We start from the raw sequence: 16,045 nt of genomic DNA, 5'->3' as shown, positions 1-16,045 counted from the left end.
CTCTCGCCCCTTCTGTTCAACATCTATATGAAGCCGTTGGGTGAGATCATCAGTGGCTTTGGGGTGAGATACCAGCTGTACGCTGATGACACCCAGCTGTACTTCTCCACCCCAGGCCACCCCAATGAAGCTGTTGAAGTGCTGTCCCGGTGTGTGGAAGCCGTACGGGTCTGGATGGGGAGAAACAGGCTCAAGCTTAATCCCTCCAAGACGGAGTGGCTGTGGATGCCGGCACCCCGATTCAGTCAGCTGCAGCCGCGGCTGACTGTTGGAGGCGAGTTATTGGCCCCAAAGGATAGGGTGCGCAACTTAGGTGTCCTCCTGGATGAACGGCTGTCGTTTGAAGATCATTTGACGGCCGTCTCCAGGGGGCCTTCCACCAGGTTCGCCTGGTTCGGCAGTTGCGCCTTCCTTGATCGGGATGCCTTGTGCACGGTCACTCATGCGCCTGCTACCTCTCGCTTGGATTATTGTAATGCTCTCTACATGGGGCTCCCCTTGAAGTGCACTCGGGGGCTTCAGTTAGTCCAGAATGCAGCTGCGCTGGTGATAGAAGGAGCCCGCCAGAGCTCCCATATAACACCGCCTCCTGTGCAGACTGCACTGGCTACCTGTGGCCTTCGAGTGCACTTTAAGGTGTTGGTTACTACCTTTAAAGCGCCCATGGCTTAGGGCCTGGGTACTTACGGGACCGCCTGCTGTTACCACATGCCTCCCACCGACCAGACGCTCTCACAGAGAGGGACTTCTCAGGTGCCGTCCGCCAAGCAATGTCGGCTGGCGGCCCCAGGAAGGTCCTTCTCTGCGAGGGCTCCCACCCTCTGGAACGAACTTCCCCCGGGTTTACGCCAAATACCTGACCTTCGGACATTCTGTCGCGAACTGAAGACACATCTTTTTATTCGCGCGGGGCTGGCTTAAATTGATTTTAACAAATTTTTAAATTCTTAGAAATTAATTTTAAATGGGGTTTTTTAGCTTATTATATATTTTACTTCTCAGGCCAATTTTAAAATAAGTTTTTTAACTGCATTTTAAATTTGTATATTGTACCGTCTGTTTTATTCTTGCCTGTACACCGCCCTGAGTCCTTCGGGAGAAGGGCGGTATAGAAATCAAATAAATAAATAAATAAATAAGTAAAAACATAAATTCTGCGCTCAGTTGTGGTAAGTTGAGGACTGACTACCTGTATTTGAATTATGTACTCACTAGGAATCAGTTCCCAGAAGATAAATCAGGTAGGTTTTGTGTTATATATTCTCCCCCCTAACCCAGCTTTAAATCCTGACTGAAGCCTTGCAAGTTGGAAGATTTCATACAGTGCCTTTGTTTTTCTGACACTATAAAGAAATCCAGAGAGAATAATTTTTTTAGCAAAGCCAATATGCAAGCTGTACTATGCAAAATCCAGATAACCTTCCAAATCTCACCTTAGGCATGAAGTAGGAAGCTCATAAAAAGTTTCTCCTGGCAGTTTCTTTTTTTAATTGTTTTTGGGGCCTTTTCGGCATTTATGTCAGCTGGTAACCTGATGGTCATTCTCTTCTAAAAGTGTTGACATTTATGAACTTCTGATTTTCAGCAGTTAAGCAAGATGGGAGACTACTAGAAAATTCAAGGCATGTACACCGAATTGGGAAGGTTAAAAAAAAAAAATCTGAAAGCCAATGGGAAACTATTTCTTGTACTGTCATTTTGAAATCAACATGTTTATCGAAGTCAGGAGTTCAGTCCATTCCAAAACAATATGTGCTTTTATTTAACCCAGATTAACATTCAACCTAATAATTGCTTATTAAAAAAACATTCATTCCTTTTCATCAAATGAAAAAAGGAGTCTTTTTAAGACAGAGGATGGGAGGGTTGGTGGAAGGGAGCATCTGGTAAGTTTGGCTGGTGATTCATGTTTTGAACATCCCATCTTTTCCAAAGAAAACATTTTGTATCAATTAACTCAGGCTGGATTACAATAAACAGCTGGGGAAGCTGAGATTAATTTATCAATTAGACTATTTAAGGTGTGCTATTCAGGACTGTGGTCTGAATCAAAGCCATCTCAAGGGACATTGTATCTGTGGTAGGTTGCTACTGGTTTGCCCTGGATTGGGAGGCTCCACTCACCCTCCTGGACATGCGCAGAAGCATAACTCGTGTACGCACCCACGAGTGAACCAGTAGCGACAGGTTTTGAAAGCCGCCCCTGCATTGTATGCACCACAGTATCACTTCTACTTCTGGACTGAAGAAGCTTCTTGGATGAGAAGCAAAACATCTTCAATGAGAAACCAGAAAGTCCGGTTGGCTCTTGAAAAAAGCACCTTTGGGATAACCAGAACCTGGATGACTGAGACTCTCCATAGACATTTACTTCTGGACATTTACTTCTGGCTGGACCCTGAAGAGCTGCTAGCAATAGCTTAGTGGTGATGTTGATGTTTGATAGAAATAGTAAGAAAAAGTGATTTTCATATCAACTTCCTTACGGACATAGAAATTTAAGGGCACGAGAAGACAGAACATGTAATAAAATTGAACTAAATAGCAAAAACTACCTTAACAAATCAGGGTGATTTAAATCACTAGTCAGGCAGACTTGATTTAATTATTTACATCACAATTTATTCATTAGTCAGGAAGATTCTGTGATTATTTCTAGCAAATGTGCAGTCTTGTTTGGTAACCTCCTGAATACATATTCTTCCTCTGAGAGAAATGTAATTAAATTTCATTTTTAGTTGGTACATACCGTACAAAGCAATTCTTTAGTCAAATTTTTACAGATTAATTTTCAGGGGGAAATGGAATGATAAACTTAATACCAAGCAAGAAGATACATTATTTTTCTGCCTTGCAACAAATAAATCCTGTTATCTCCAGCTTTACCAGACCAGTTTGTCCCCCCCCACCCCCCCAAAAAAAAGGGGTAGGGGAAAGGAAAGGTTCTCTGCAAAGGGCTGAAAGTGACCTTGAAGGTCTTGCAATCCAACTTCCTGCCCCAAACAGGAGTCCTTATACCATGCTCAACAAGGGGTTTTCTAATATTTTCTTGAAAATCTTCAATAATGGAGAACCCAATAATGGGATCAACTGAAACATGAAGGGAAAAATAGCACTATCATTTAGACTTATATACCATCCCATAATATTTTACAGCACTCTCTGAGCAGGCACCATATTGCCCCAAAGAATCCGGGTTCTCATTTTATCAACCATGGAAGGATGAAAGGATGAATCAACCTCGATCTCCAACAGGATTGAACTCCAGACTATGGGCAATACTGCATTCTAACCACTGCACCATCAGGGCTCAGAGTTATGTCAGCACATGTTGCTTCTTATGGGAAAGACATCACAAGAATGGTGTTCCACAGAGAGGGACATTGTAGAAACTCCCCTTCGTTGTTGCATTGAATGAAACGTAACATTCATCGTGCAGAATGTTCTTTTTCAACATTCCCCCAACTTTCAACTGAACTGGGCTCATACTTCTAATCCAGCCTTCTTGGTCATCATCCTAAATCTACTTCTGATCCTATCCCATCCCTTCCCATCTCAGGCATTTGTAAAGAATCTTAATATCTGTCCTAAAATCATGTTTGAAAAGGGCACCTAAGTGTAACTCTGATCGCATAAAGAGACAGTTGTAATGGCATTAGATGGTTCCATCCTTCAAAAGAAAATGTGAAAAAGTCAGGTACAGATAAATGAATGAATGATAGGTGCAGCATATTAGCTGGATAATTCTGGGAAATGAAGTCCACACAACTAAAAGTTGCCACGGTTAAGGGACACTGAGATAGAGAATGAGTAGGTAGCAGTAGAAAAGGTAGCAGGGGGAAAATATTACTTAAGATATCTTACAATAATAACACACTTCAGAAGTTTATTGAAGGGCACAGTAATTTATTTACTCATTCAGGTTGCAAGGATGCTCATTTCAATAAGGGATTCTGGGCAGTGAACAGTCTGAAAATAAATTAAAAACAATTTCTCATCATAAATACAAAATGTAAAATACACAGCAACTGGGGAAGATATCAGACTCAACAGCTGTTAGCATAGTCAGGGCCCCAGTCCTGACATATTACTATTATTATAGCATTGCCATTATTGTATATGCAATACAAATGGCTGAATAAGAACCAATCTGTAACATGGAAATGCAATGCAATAGAGATATGCCAGCATCATTAATTTTTTTATATTTTTTTTACTTCACACTCCTCCCAAACAAGGTTCAGTACACAGAAGAGGAAAAAAAGGCCCCAAATACCTGTTTTGTTGGAAAGACGGAATGACACCATTTTGTCAGAAATATTGCAGACGTTCCTGACTGATGCAATGCAACTGTAATTGGCGTAGTCCTGAGGTCGAAGATTCTTCAACTTCAGAATCTTGGTTTCACCCTGCATCCAGCAGAAGAAACATTACCACAGGGCCAAAATTATTATTATAATTCAAGAAAGAACATGAAGGATAATACATGAAGGCAATCTATTATAAAAGAATAGCCATGTTGCAACTTTCTCCAATTTAGCATCTTCCAGATGTGTTGAAACTGCTACTCAAAGTATCTCTCTCACTGCCAAGGGAGTTGAATGCCAACATATTTGGTGGGACTCAAGTTGTGGGACAATTACCTTAGTGCAGTGTTTTTTCAAACTGGGCAACTTTTAAGATGGACTTCAACTCCCACACTTCATCATTATGGCTTGGGAATTCTGGAAGTTGAAGTTCACACATCTTAAAAATTGTCAAGTTTGAAAAACCTATCCCTTAATCTATCCAATCAAAATATTTATTGGCTCGATTGTTTTGTTTTCAAGCAGAGTATCAGCATTGGAAGCCATATTAGGCCGGAAGCTTCTATGCTGCCACTTTCTCATGTGTGGGAAAGTAGGAGAGGGGATTTAGTAGAGGGGTTGTCTTTAGACATAATAGCATTCTTCCTGTTGGTCAAGGTCAGGCGAATCCTGCATCTGGAGAAGGAGTGGTCAGAGTGCTGTCTCAAGATGTGCAGTTGGCGATTGGAGTATGTGATCGACTGCGGAGTCAGGGGATGGTTTGGGGTTTTTTGATTTCCTGAGGCAGAGATTATTTTTCTTGCTCATCTCTAACTGAAGTTTGGGGAAAAGTTTGGCTACTCAAAAGCACTGCAAATGTTGTCCCTTTCCTTATTGAGTCCTTTTCCTATTATGTCAGTTTCCCTTTTTAAGAAAAACAAAATGCTGCATTGAATAAGAGAGAGAAAGTTACTGGATTCAAACAAGGCAGTGGAATTACCCATCACATTAAACAACTGTTTGCTTTTACTGTGGCTTTTTAACCAAAACATAACATTTTGTTTCACACCTGAACCTAAACCAGAAATAATCATTTAGAAACAATGACTCAGTGTTTAATCCAAAAGAAAACAAATCATTTAAACAACCCAAAGGAAACAAATCATTTAGTACCTTAATGGAAGATGTGAACAAGATGCTAGTTTCACTCTTGGATGTCTTATACTTTATAGCAGTTTTTGAGACATTTGATACAGCACAGGTAGTAAGAAATATTTATTGTCCACTAAGACTAAATTGGAAACACTTCTAAGGCTGTGCAAACCTCATACGAGGAACCATGCTTTACACTTGCAATATTTTATGTTAGGTAGCAGTTGACTTTTTATATTTCCAGAATCTTTGCCCTGAGAAATCCTAGTTCCCAATGTATCTGCTACAGTTAAGAGTTATGGGTATTGATTTCAAACTTCCCAGGCCCAGGAATCACCATTCTTCAGTGTAATTGTCAGCCTTCTTCCTAACCAATAATGAATGTGGAAGCCTTTCAGGCAGGGGTGAAATGCTCCCAGTTCAGACTGGATCACCAGAACCAGTAGCGATGGCGGCGGGTGGTTTAGAGAATCGGTAGCAAAAATCCCTGCCCCCCACCCCAATGCCCAGCTGAGCAGTGACATCATCAGAGGGTTTTTTTTTTACTTTTAAAAGCATTTTTTTCACCAAAAAATGCTTTTAAAAATAAAAAAAAGCCTCTGATGATCGTGCGGCTTAGCTGGGATCATTAGAGCCTTTTAAAAGCATTTTTTCTACAACCTCTTCGGCCAAAGAGGTTGTTTTAAAAAGGCTTTTAAAAGGGTCCTCTGACAATCCCAGCCGAGCTGCCTGATTATCAGAGGCTTTTTTTTCTTTTAAAGGCAAAAAAAAATGCTTTTAAAAGAAAAGAAAAGCCTCTGACGATCAGGCAAAACTCAGCTGGGATCGTCAGAGGAGCCTTTTAAAAGATTTTTTTCTACAATAGACCGAAGAGGTTGTGGAAAAAATGCTTTTAAAAATAATAATAATAAAAAAGTTGGCCATGCCCACTTAGTCACATTACCACCACCACCACCAAGCCATGCCCACAGAACCAGTAGTAACAAATTTTACATTTCTCCACTGCTTTCAGGCCATGATTCAAAGACACTGCTTCTGCTAAGCCAGTATAGTGCAAGAATTTGGGGGGAAAAAATCTACAGCTACAATACTTAAACTGTGGGCTATAGGTTCAGCAGAATCAAAAGTCAAACGTTTAATCTTTTTTTATGCATGAATGAGCTGAACGTGTCTTAATTTAGGGCAGAGGACTGATCGACATCTATATATTGTTGTTGAGTATATTGTAGATCACGGGTGTCAAACTTGATTGCATCACGTGATGTGTCATGATGTTTTTTTTTTCCTTTGCGGAACAGGGGTGGGCGTGGCATACGCATGAGGCATCCAGCCCACGGGCCGCCAGTTTTGACACCCGTGTTGTAGACTGTTACAGATCAGTTTAATATTAGATTAATTTCTTCTGACCATGACTAATGCTATGCAAAATGGCATCACCCCAACATATATAATACCAGAGAAAGAAGCTATAAGGTCTTTGTGTGTAGCTTGAAAACTAAAAGCTACCAGAGAGATTCTACTGAGAGAGTGAAGGACACTCGAGGTATATGTTACAAAAGGGCACTTTAATGACCAACAAGAAGTGATAAAACCCCTCTTCTCAATATAAAGTGAGTTTATCAGTTTTTTAAAAAAAAAGTTCAAGAAGATGGAAGACAGAGTGATCTCAGATAGTGAGTACAGATAGAATAGAATAGAATAGAATTTTTTATTGGCCAAGTGTGATTGGACACACAAGGAATTTGTCTTGGTGCATATGCTCTCAGTGTACATAAAAGAAAAGATACCTTCATCAAGGTACAACATTTACAATCAGTGTACAATCAGTGTACAATCAGTGTACAATCAGTGGTGAAATCCAAACTTTTTTACCACCGGTTCTGTGGGCGTGGCTTGGTGGGCGTGGTAGGGGAAGGATACTGCAAAATCCTCATTCCCTCCCCACTCCTGGGGCCAGCCAGAGGTGGTATTTGCCAGTTCTCCAAACTACTCAAAATTTCCGCTACTGGTTCTCCCGAACCTGTCAGAACCTGCTAGATTTCACCCCTGTGTACAATATCATGTACCATTCTGGAAGGTAGGAAGATAGGTGTTGTTGTTCAGGAAATTGCAGTTGTCGTTGTTCAGGAAGACAGGAGCGTGTTTTTTGGTTGGAAATATAACAAGCTATAATGAGATCTCGAGGAGAATCTAGAAATGGCATGAAGTTGAAGCCAGGATATTTATTTAGTTGTCCAAAAGAATGATGATGCTCTATTCTTTTCTTTTCTTTTCTTTTTTTTTGAAAAAGTTTGAACAAACAAAAACATTTTTCCCCCTTTTTCCCCCCTTCCCCCCCTCAAAACCCTCTTCCCCCCTCCCTTCACCACCACCACCCCCGCCGGCTTCCCAGGTCAATCACAAGGTATTGTTATACATAAACCAAACATAGAATAAAATTTTCCCTTCTAATCCAATTAGCCTCATCCGAGTCTTTTCATTTCCTAACCTCCCGATGCTGCTCTATTCTTATACTGAGAATTTTTTGTACTCCGAACAAGGTTTCAGCACAGGATATGTGCAGGCCAGTAAAAACCTAGACCTTTTTTATGCTTGCATTAGAAGGGAAGTAATTCACTCCACTGGGCTTTTTAATGTTTTTTTTTCCTCCTTCCTTTTAATCCACAGAAACAATTTGTATTCATTTATATTTGTAAATTGCTTTGGACAGACAGGCCCCTGATTTATGTACCTTGTAATATAAAATGCCTAGGAACTTGTTTTAAATGCAAATTTCCTCCACAATCATTCCAATCTAACACTAATTTTTCCAGTGTAGGCTTTTAAGATGAACACTTCCCTGATGTAAGCACTTTTTTTTTTTTTTTTTGGTACAGTAATGTAGTTACTGCTGTCTGCACAAAAGGTTTAGTGGGTTTTTGATTAGGAGGAAAGACAAACACAATAGCCACCTGGTGTTAGTATCCAGGCAATTCAAAATCTGCTAACACAATCAGTCTGGGTTAATTTTACAAGTTTGATTTCAGCCTCCAGTCACATACAGCTCAATACAAGTCCCAGATTCCAAGATTTGGTCATTTAATTTCACTTGGATATTAATCTTTTTAGCAGAGGAATTATTGACGCAACATCCAAATTTCTTTGACAACCCTCCCCCCCACCCCCTTCCCCATCCTGCAAACTTTTAAAATGGGGAGTGATTTTGGTGAATCCAGGTAAGGTAACTCTGAAGTCATAGAGAGTGAGTTGGGCGGCCATTTAATTTTCTTAAATAAATTTATTTATTTATTATTTAAATTTGTATACCGCCCTTCTCCGAAGACTCAGGGCGGTTTACAGCCAAGATAAGACAAATGTAGAAAAGTTAAAATACAATATACCTTAAAAATCTAAATTCCATTGGCCAAAAATTTAAAATGAATAGATAAAATTATAAAATCAATCCCGCTAAAACTCTCATTAAAATTATCATTAGGCTAGCCCTGCTTGATGAAAAAAGAAAGTCTTGAGCTTGCGCTTAAAGGTCCAGAGATCAGGGAGTAAGCGTAGCCCCACAGGTAGTTCATTCCACAGGGTAGGTGCCCTCATAGAGAATGCTCTTCCCCTGGGAGCCGCCAGCCGACATTGTTTGGCTGACGGCACCCTAAGGAGGCCCTCCCTGTGAGAGCGCACAGGTCGATGGGAGGCTAATGGTGGCAGTAGGCGGTCCCGTAAGTATCCCGGTCCCAAGCCATGGGGACACTAAACACTAAATAGATCTAGTGTTTGGAGGACTTGTGCCTGTTTCTTGGCTGTTCTGCAGCAAAGATTCACCTTAGACTGGGGGTGGGCAGGATGACCGAGTAGGAAAAGGAGAATCTGGTTCTATTGAGATAGGATTGGAAGGAAGGAAGGATGTTCATAAGCTAAGTTGCGCTCTGACGCTGTAGAAGGGAATTGGGGGTGGAAATGTATTTACTGTTTGATCACTGGGAGGAGAAAGTCTCCTGGAGACCTGGGCAGGTGAGTCGGTGCTAGAAATTGTATCTGCCTCAGTAGGCAGAGATTCTTTCATATGCCACTACTTTCTTAGCCAACTACAATGCAGCTGTGACCACAATGTTTGGACACAATGGCGCTATGGCTGTACAAGAGGAAATCAGCAGGGGCACAAGCAAAGAAAAGGCAGAAGCAAGCCACCCAGGTCACATCAAATCAATTTTATTGACTTACGCATGTGCTTTGTGGTCTGAAATGCACAATGCTGCTTTGAAGATTCAATGTACATTGCTTGTTGCCTCTTTGGAAGGAGGCCAAGTTGAAGTAGAGTTTGAACTACGGATAGTAGTCCTTGGCATAATACCATTCATTTAGCAACAATTTGAAGCTACGACAAAGCTGAAAAAAAGTCACTTACAACCTGTTCTTACACTTTACAACCGTAACTGCATCCAAACAGTCACACAATCAAAATGTGGGCGCTTGGCAAGTAGCATCTATTTACAAAAGTTGCAGCATGCCAGGTGATTGGCATTTGCAAGCTTCCCAGTTGGGTTCCAACAAGCAAAGTTAATGGGGGAAGCTGGATTTGCTTAATGGTCACATACTTCACTTAACAATTGCAATAAGTTGCTAACCAACCATGGAAAAAAGGTCATAAAATCAAACATGACTCACTTAACAACCACCTTGCTTAGCAATGGAAATTCTGATGTCAATTGTGTATGTAAGTTGAGGACTACCTGTAATCTGAAGGTGTAGAGATCAAGTTGTTCTAATTTAAAGATGGTTTCCTAGGGCTACTTACTTTTAGACAGAGTGTGCAACACCAGGCAAGGTTTGCTGATTGTTGCTCCTGTGCACCCCCTCTTTACCAGTTGCCCGAGACAACAATTTCTATCACATGCCATCAAACACAAAGAACCATTTTTAATAAAGTGAAATAAGTCAAGTTAACCTCCAAATATGAAGGCACTTGAAAGTACATGCAAGTTTAAAATCTGAGGTTCATTTGCTGGACCAAGAGAAGGCAACATGACGTCCATGAGAAAACAGCACTCTCAAAAGGAGCACATCATTTGTCATGCTGCAAGATAAAACACTATCTTTTTAGAGTATAACAAGGTAAAGAATGCCAGTAGGACGTGACATCTAGAATCCTTTCCAAGCCCTTAATAATAGTTCCACACTGGGTCATTTGACCAAGAGAGATAACCAAGCAGTTAGTTGTATTCCAAGCCATTAACTATTCCTGAACAATTATCCTGATGATGGACCAGGAGGTGACACAGAGAGAGCTCTAAGATGTTAACAATTGAAGGTTGAACCCAGGGTTTGCTATACTGTAAATGTATCCTCAACTCTGAAAATAGGCCAACAGAGATAGGATGGAGTGATGGCAAGCATGTAAGGAGATGAATTGGAGGTGTGTGGGATAATATATTGTCTCATATTCTTCACGGAATAGACTTGGATAATAGAGGGATGGCCTATCTCTCAAAGTTTCTGCCCAGCCATCTTGATGTGGCAGGGTTGGTGCATTCCATGGGCCACCATCTAAATGATGCTATATATTGGGTTCCCAGAACCATGCCTTTTTTGTGACAGCATCTGCCCTCTGGAATGAAGTCCTTCCCCTTTCAAGATTTGAATATCTCCCACTCTCCTGGTATCTAGAAAGACCTTAAAAACCTGGCTCTTCATGTAGGCCTTTGGTGAGGACAATTGATATTCCTTTTCTTTCTTTTTCCCCTGCTCTGGGTTTGTTTTCTTTCCCCTTGTATTTTTTTTCCTTCCGCTGTTTTTGTATTGTTCTTTGCTTTTAACTGTCTGTAATAATTGTAAACTGTCCAGAGTTGCTGATGATCTGGCAGCATATACATTTAATAAAGTATTATGGTTACACAATTAGTATCTTTTCACAACAATGTGAAGTCACAGCTGAGAATCTTAATATATCAACGTAATGTATGTGTGATCCAAACAGTGTGGCCTTTTGCAATTGATGCATAGAAATTTTGTCCATGCGCCAATTTTCTAAATGCTACCCAATAGGTTTTGGCATAGTACCCAATGTGCTGAGAAATTGGAGCATTTCATGGAGGACAGCAACCATGAAGGAACTGAGCACATTTAGCATGAGGAAACAACCATAACATAACATAACATAACATAACATAACATAACATAACATAACATAACATAACATAACATAACATAACATAACATAACATAACATAACATAACGTAACAACATGAGTTGGAAGGGACCTTGGAGGTCTTCTAGTCCAACCCCCTGCCCAGGCAGCAAACCCTACACCATTTCAGACAAATGGTTATCCAACATCTTCTTAAAAATTTCCAGTGTTGGAGCATTCACAACTTCTGCAGGCAAGTTGTTCCACTTATCGATTGTTCTAACTATCAGGAAATTCCTCCTTAGTTCTAAGTTGCTTCTCTCCTTGATTAGTTTCCACCCATTGCTTTTTGTTCTACCCTCAGGTGTTTTGGAGAATAGTTTAACTCCCTCTTCTTTGTGGCAACCCCTGAGATATTGGAACACTGCTATCATGTCTCCCCCGTCCTTCTTTTCATTAAACTAGACATACCAAACCATGGGAAGACATAGCTGTCTTCAAGTATTAGAAGGTCTGTTATGTAGAAGATGGAGTAGAATTGATTGGGTGGTTTATATAATAAAGACAAGAAACAATGGATTTACAAATTATAGCTGCTGATCCAATTCTACAGAGGAATTATTGAGTCTGTCATTTGCACCTCTATAACTGTCTGGTTCAGTTCTGCAACCCAACAAGAAAAACACAGACTTCAGAGGATAATTAGAACTGCAGAAAAAATAATTGCTACCAACCTGCCTTCCATTGAGGACCTGTATACTGCACGAATCAAGAAGAGGGCCGTGAAAATATTTGCAGATCCCTCGCATCCTGGACATAAACTGTTTCAACTCCTACCCTCAAAACGACGCTATAGAGCACTGCACACCAGAACAACTAGACACAAGAACAGTTTTTTCCCGAAGGCCATCACTCTGCTAAACAAATAATTCCCTCAACACTGTCAGACTATTTACTGAATCTGCACTACTATTAATCGTTTCATAGTTCCCATCACCAATCTCTTTCCACTTATGACTGTATGACTATAACTTGTTGCTGGCAATCCTTATGATTTATATTGATATATTGATCATCAATTGTGTTGTAAATGTTGTACCTTGATGAACGTATCTTTTCTTTTATGTACACTGAGAGCATATGCACCAAGACAAATTCCTTGTGTGTCCAATCACACTTGGCCAATAAAATTCTATTCTATTCTATTCAAATTATAAGGAAATAGATTTTAATTAGACATCAAGAAAAAAAATCCTAATGATAAGAGCTATTCAATAATGAAGCAGACTGCCTTGGGAAGTCTTTCACAGGAAGTGTTTAAACAGAAGCCAGATAAGCTATCTGTCAGGAATGCTGTAGTAGTAAATTCTGCTTAGTTCAGAGCATTAGGTCCAGTGGTGGTATTCAGCTGGTTCTATCCAGCTCAGGCAACCCGGTAGGGGTGGCTGCGGGAGGCTCTGCCTACCCATATGTTATCATGTCCCATTTTTGATGATCTGTGCAAAGCGAGTGAAGAGCGAAGCAAGCGCTGGTGCATGTGTGCTCACATTTGCAAACCAGTAGCGAAGGTAAGTGAATACCATCCCTGATTAGGTGATCAGGGATGATCTGCAAGATCCCTTTCAATATACTCTTGATCCTATGAAATGTGAGAAGTTACTGTAGGAAGAATGTTGACTACCACAGATATGATTACACAATCAAGGATAGAATAATTATGGACATTCCTCAGTATGGTAAGGGCAAGCATTCTACAACCCTCTTATAAGAATCCCACCAATTGTTTGGGTCATTTTTACCACCATGAATGAGAATGGTTAAAATCAAAATGCAAAACAACGTTTTGGCATAGTACTAGTTGAAATCAATACGTTTGAACATGAAATATTTTAATTTAGTTCAGCATTCAATACCATCATTCCAGACATTCTTCTAACTAAGCTAAACCAGCTACAGGTACCGGAACAGACTTGTAAGTGGATCACAAGCTTCCTAACAAACAGGAAGCAGCAGGTGAAGCTAAGCAAGATCACATCAAATACCTGTACAATTAGCACAGGGGCCCCCCAAGGCTGTGTGCTCTCCCCACTTCTCTTCTCTCTGTATACCAATGACTGCATCTCCAATGATCCATCTGTTAAGCTACTGAAGTTCGCAGATGACACAACAGTGATTGGTCTCATTCGAGACAATGACGAATCCGCATATAGACAAGAGGTCGAATGACTAGCCTTGTGGTGCAACCAAAACAATCTGGAACTGAACACACTCAAAACCGTAGAAATGGTGGTAGACTTTAGGAGAAACCCTTCCATACTTCCACCTCTCACAATACTTGACAACACAGTATCAACAGTAGAAACCTTCAAATTTCTGGGTTCTATCATATCGCAAGATCTCAAATGGACAGCTAACATCAAAAACATCATTAAAAAAGGACAACAAAGAATGTTCTTTCTGCCAACTCAGTAAGCTCAAACTGCCCAAGAGCTGCTGATCCAATTCTACAGAGGAATTATTGAGTCTGTCATTTGCACCTCTATAACTGTCTGGTTCGGTTCTGCAACCCAACAAGAAAAACACAGACTTCAGAGGATAATTAGAACTGCAGAAAAAATAATTGCTACCAACCTGCCTTCCATTGAGGACCTGTATACTGCACGAATCAAGAAGAGGGCCGTGAAAATATTTGCAGATCCCTCGCATCCTGGACATAAACTGTTTCAACTCCTACCCTCAAAACGACGCTATAGAGCACTGCACACCAGAACAACTAGACACAAGAACAGTTTTTTCCCAAAGGCCATCACTCTGCTAAACAAATAATTCCATCAACACTGTCAGACTATTTACTGAATCTGCACTACTATTAATTGTTTCATAGTTCCCATCACCAATCTCTTTCCACTTATGACTGTATGACTATAACTTGTTGCTGGCAATCCTTATGATTTATATTGATATATTGACCATCAATTGTGTTGTAAATGTTGTACCTTGATGAACGTATCTTTTCTTTTATGTACACTGAGAGCATATGCACCAAGACAAATTCCTTGTGTGTCCAATCACACTTGGCCAATAAATTCTATTCTAATTCTAATTCTAATTCTAATTCTAATTCTAATTTACAGTGAGAAATCATCAACTGTATTGCCAGGATTGGGACCAGATTAGACAATAAACATGTTACCCACCCCCAACTTCTCCCAATAATTTTCATAATCATTCCATATTGTAATTGCAGTGCTCAATTATGAGATTACATTAGCGGTGTTTATGCTAATTAAGCCATTAGGCATAATAAGTCTAATTACTCAAATTGGCTGAAAAATATTTTAATAAATGGTGGAAATTTTCACAGTATGGATTGAATTTAAACTGGGGGATCAGCTCTAATTTTACTTCGGAATTGGCTGGCCTTTTGCTCCCTCTGTATGCTAGCAGTTTGTGGAATTGTATTGCACCACTGAGATGTGAAACTAAGTAGTTTTGAATTGAATAGCTCCTATTCCTAGAAGAATACATCACATTAGTCGCAGGGCCAAACAAAATTGTTTCTACCCAGTTTGTTTTGCTTTGGGATTCATTCATTAATAAGACAATTTTCCTCTATTTTTAAGGTACTTAAAAATAAATGCACAAGTATTACATTTAAATAATATTTTGACTATTATTGTTACTTCTCTTTCAAAATATTCATTTCAAAGCATGCTACATCTCATAAAACAAACCTTATTTTATGAATGGAGAATGAGACACTGCATATAGAGTCTCATTTTCAAACTATATTTCATTCCAGTAGGCGCATAGGAGGGTTTCAGCAGGTTCTGACCAGTTCTGGAGAACCGGTAGTGGAAATTTTGAGTAGTTTGGAGAACTGGTAAATACCACCTCTGACTGGCCCTGCCTCCATCTATTCTCTGTCTCCCGAGTCCCAGCTGATTGGGAGGAAATGGGGATTTTGCAGTATCCTTCCCCTGGAGTGGGGTGGAAATGGAGATTTTACAGTATCCTTCCCCTGCCACGCCCACCAAGCCATGCTACGCCCACCAAGCCACACCCACAGAACTGATAGTAAAAAAAAATGAAACCCACCACTAAGTAGGTGCTGATCCATTGATCTATTGGATTTTGTTCAAATTTAATTTTCAATTGACCCCTGATTCTTCAGTGTCCTAAAGCCACAAAGGTCATGGCTTGGTCATTCTAGTGGCTGTAATAAATTATTGGCCCCATTCATAACCCCAGTTGAATGAGATTTTATATGCCTGGCTTTCATGGCATAGTTGCTGATTCTTACAGATTTATTATTATTGTTGCTTGCACAATCAGACAGATGTTGAGACTGGATTTGGCATTTTATCACCTATTGAGTTCTTCCTCAACTCAACTCAATCCAGGATAAGCAGATTATGATTACTATATACATAACAAAGTGAAATCACAACAGCCAGTTCTTTAGCGTTTGATGGCCTTAGCACAAATTGA

General features: G+C 40.1%; 1 protein-coding gene across 2 annotated transcripts in view; it reads right to left on the bottom strand.

Moving 5' to 3' along the window:
* MDGA2 (MAM domain containing glycosylphosphatidylinositol anchor 2) overlaps positions 1-16,045 on the bottom strand; it is a 732,231-nt gene that overhangs the window by 345,280 nt on the left and 370,906 nt on the right. For both annotated transcript variants that reach the window (XM_058163141.1, XM_058163142.1), the window contains one exon: positions 4,277-4,409. In XM_058163141.1, the coding sequence (XP_058019124.1) occupies positions 4,277-4,409 (133 nt within the window). The remainder of the gene's footprint in view (positions 1-4,276; positions 4,410-16,045) is intronic.

The sequence above is a fragment of the Ahaetulla prasina genome, chromosome 1 (genome assembly GCF_028640845.1).
Source record: "Ahaetulla prasina isolate Xishuangbanna chromosome 1, ASM2864084v1, whole genome shotgun sequence".
NCBI classification, from domain to species: domain Eukaryota; kingdom Metazoa; phylum Chordata; class Lepidosauria; order Squamata; family Colubridae; genus Ahaetulla; species Ahaetulla prasina.
The sequence above is the reverse complement of the archived record's forward strand: the minus strand, read 5'-3'. Positions and strand labels throughout refer to the sequence as shown.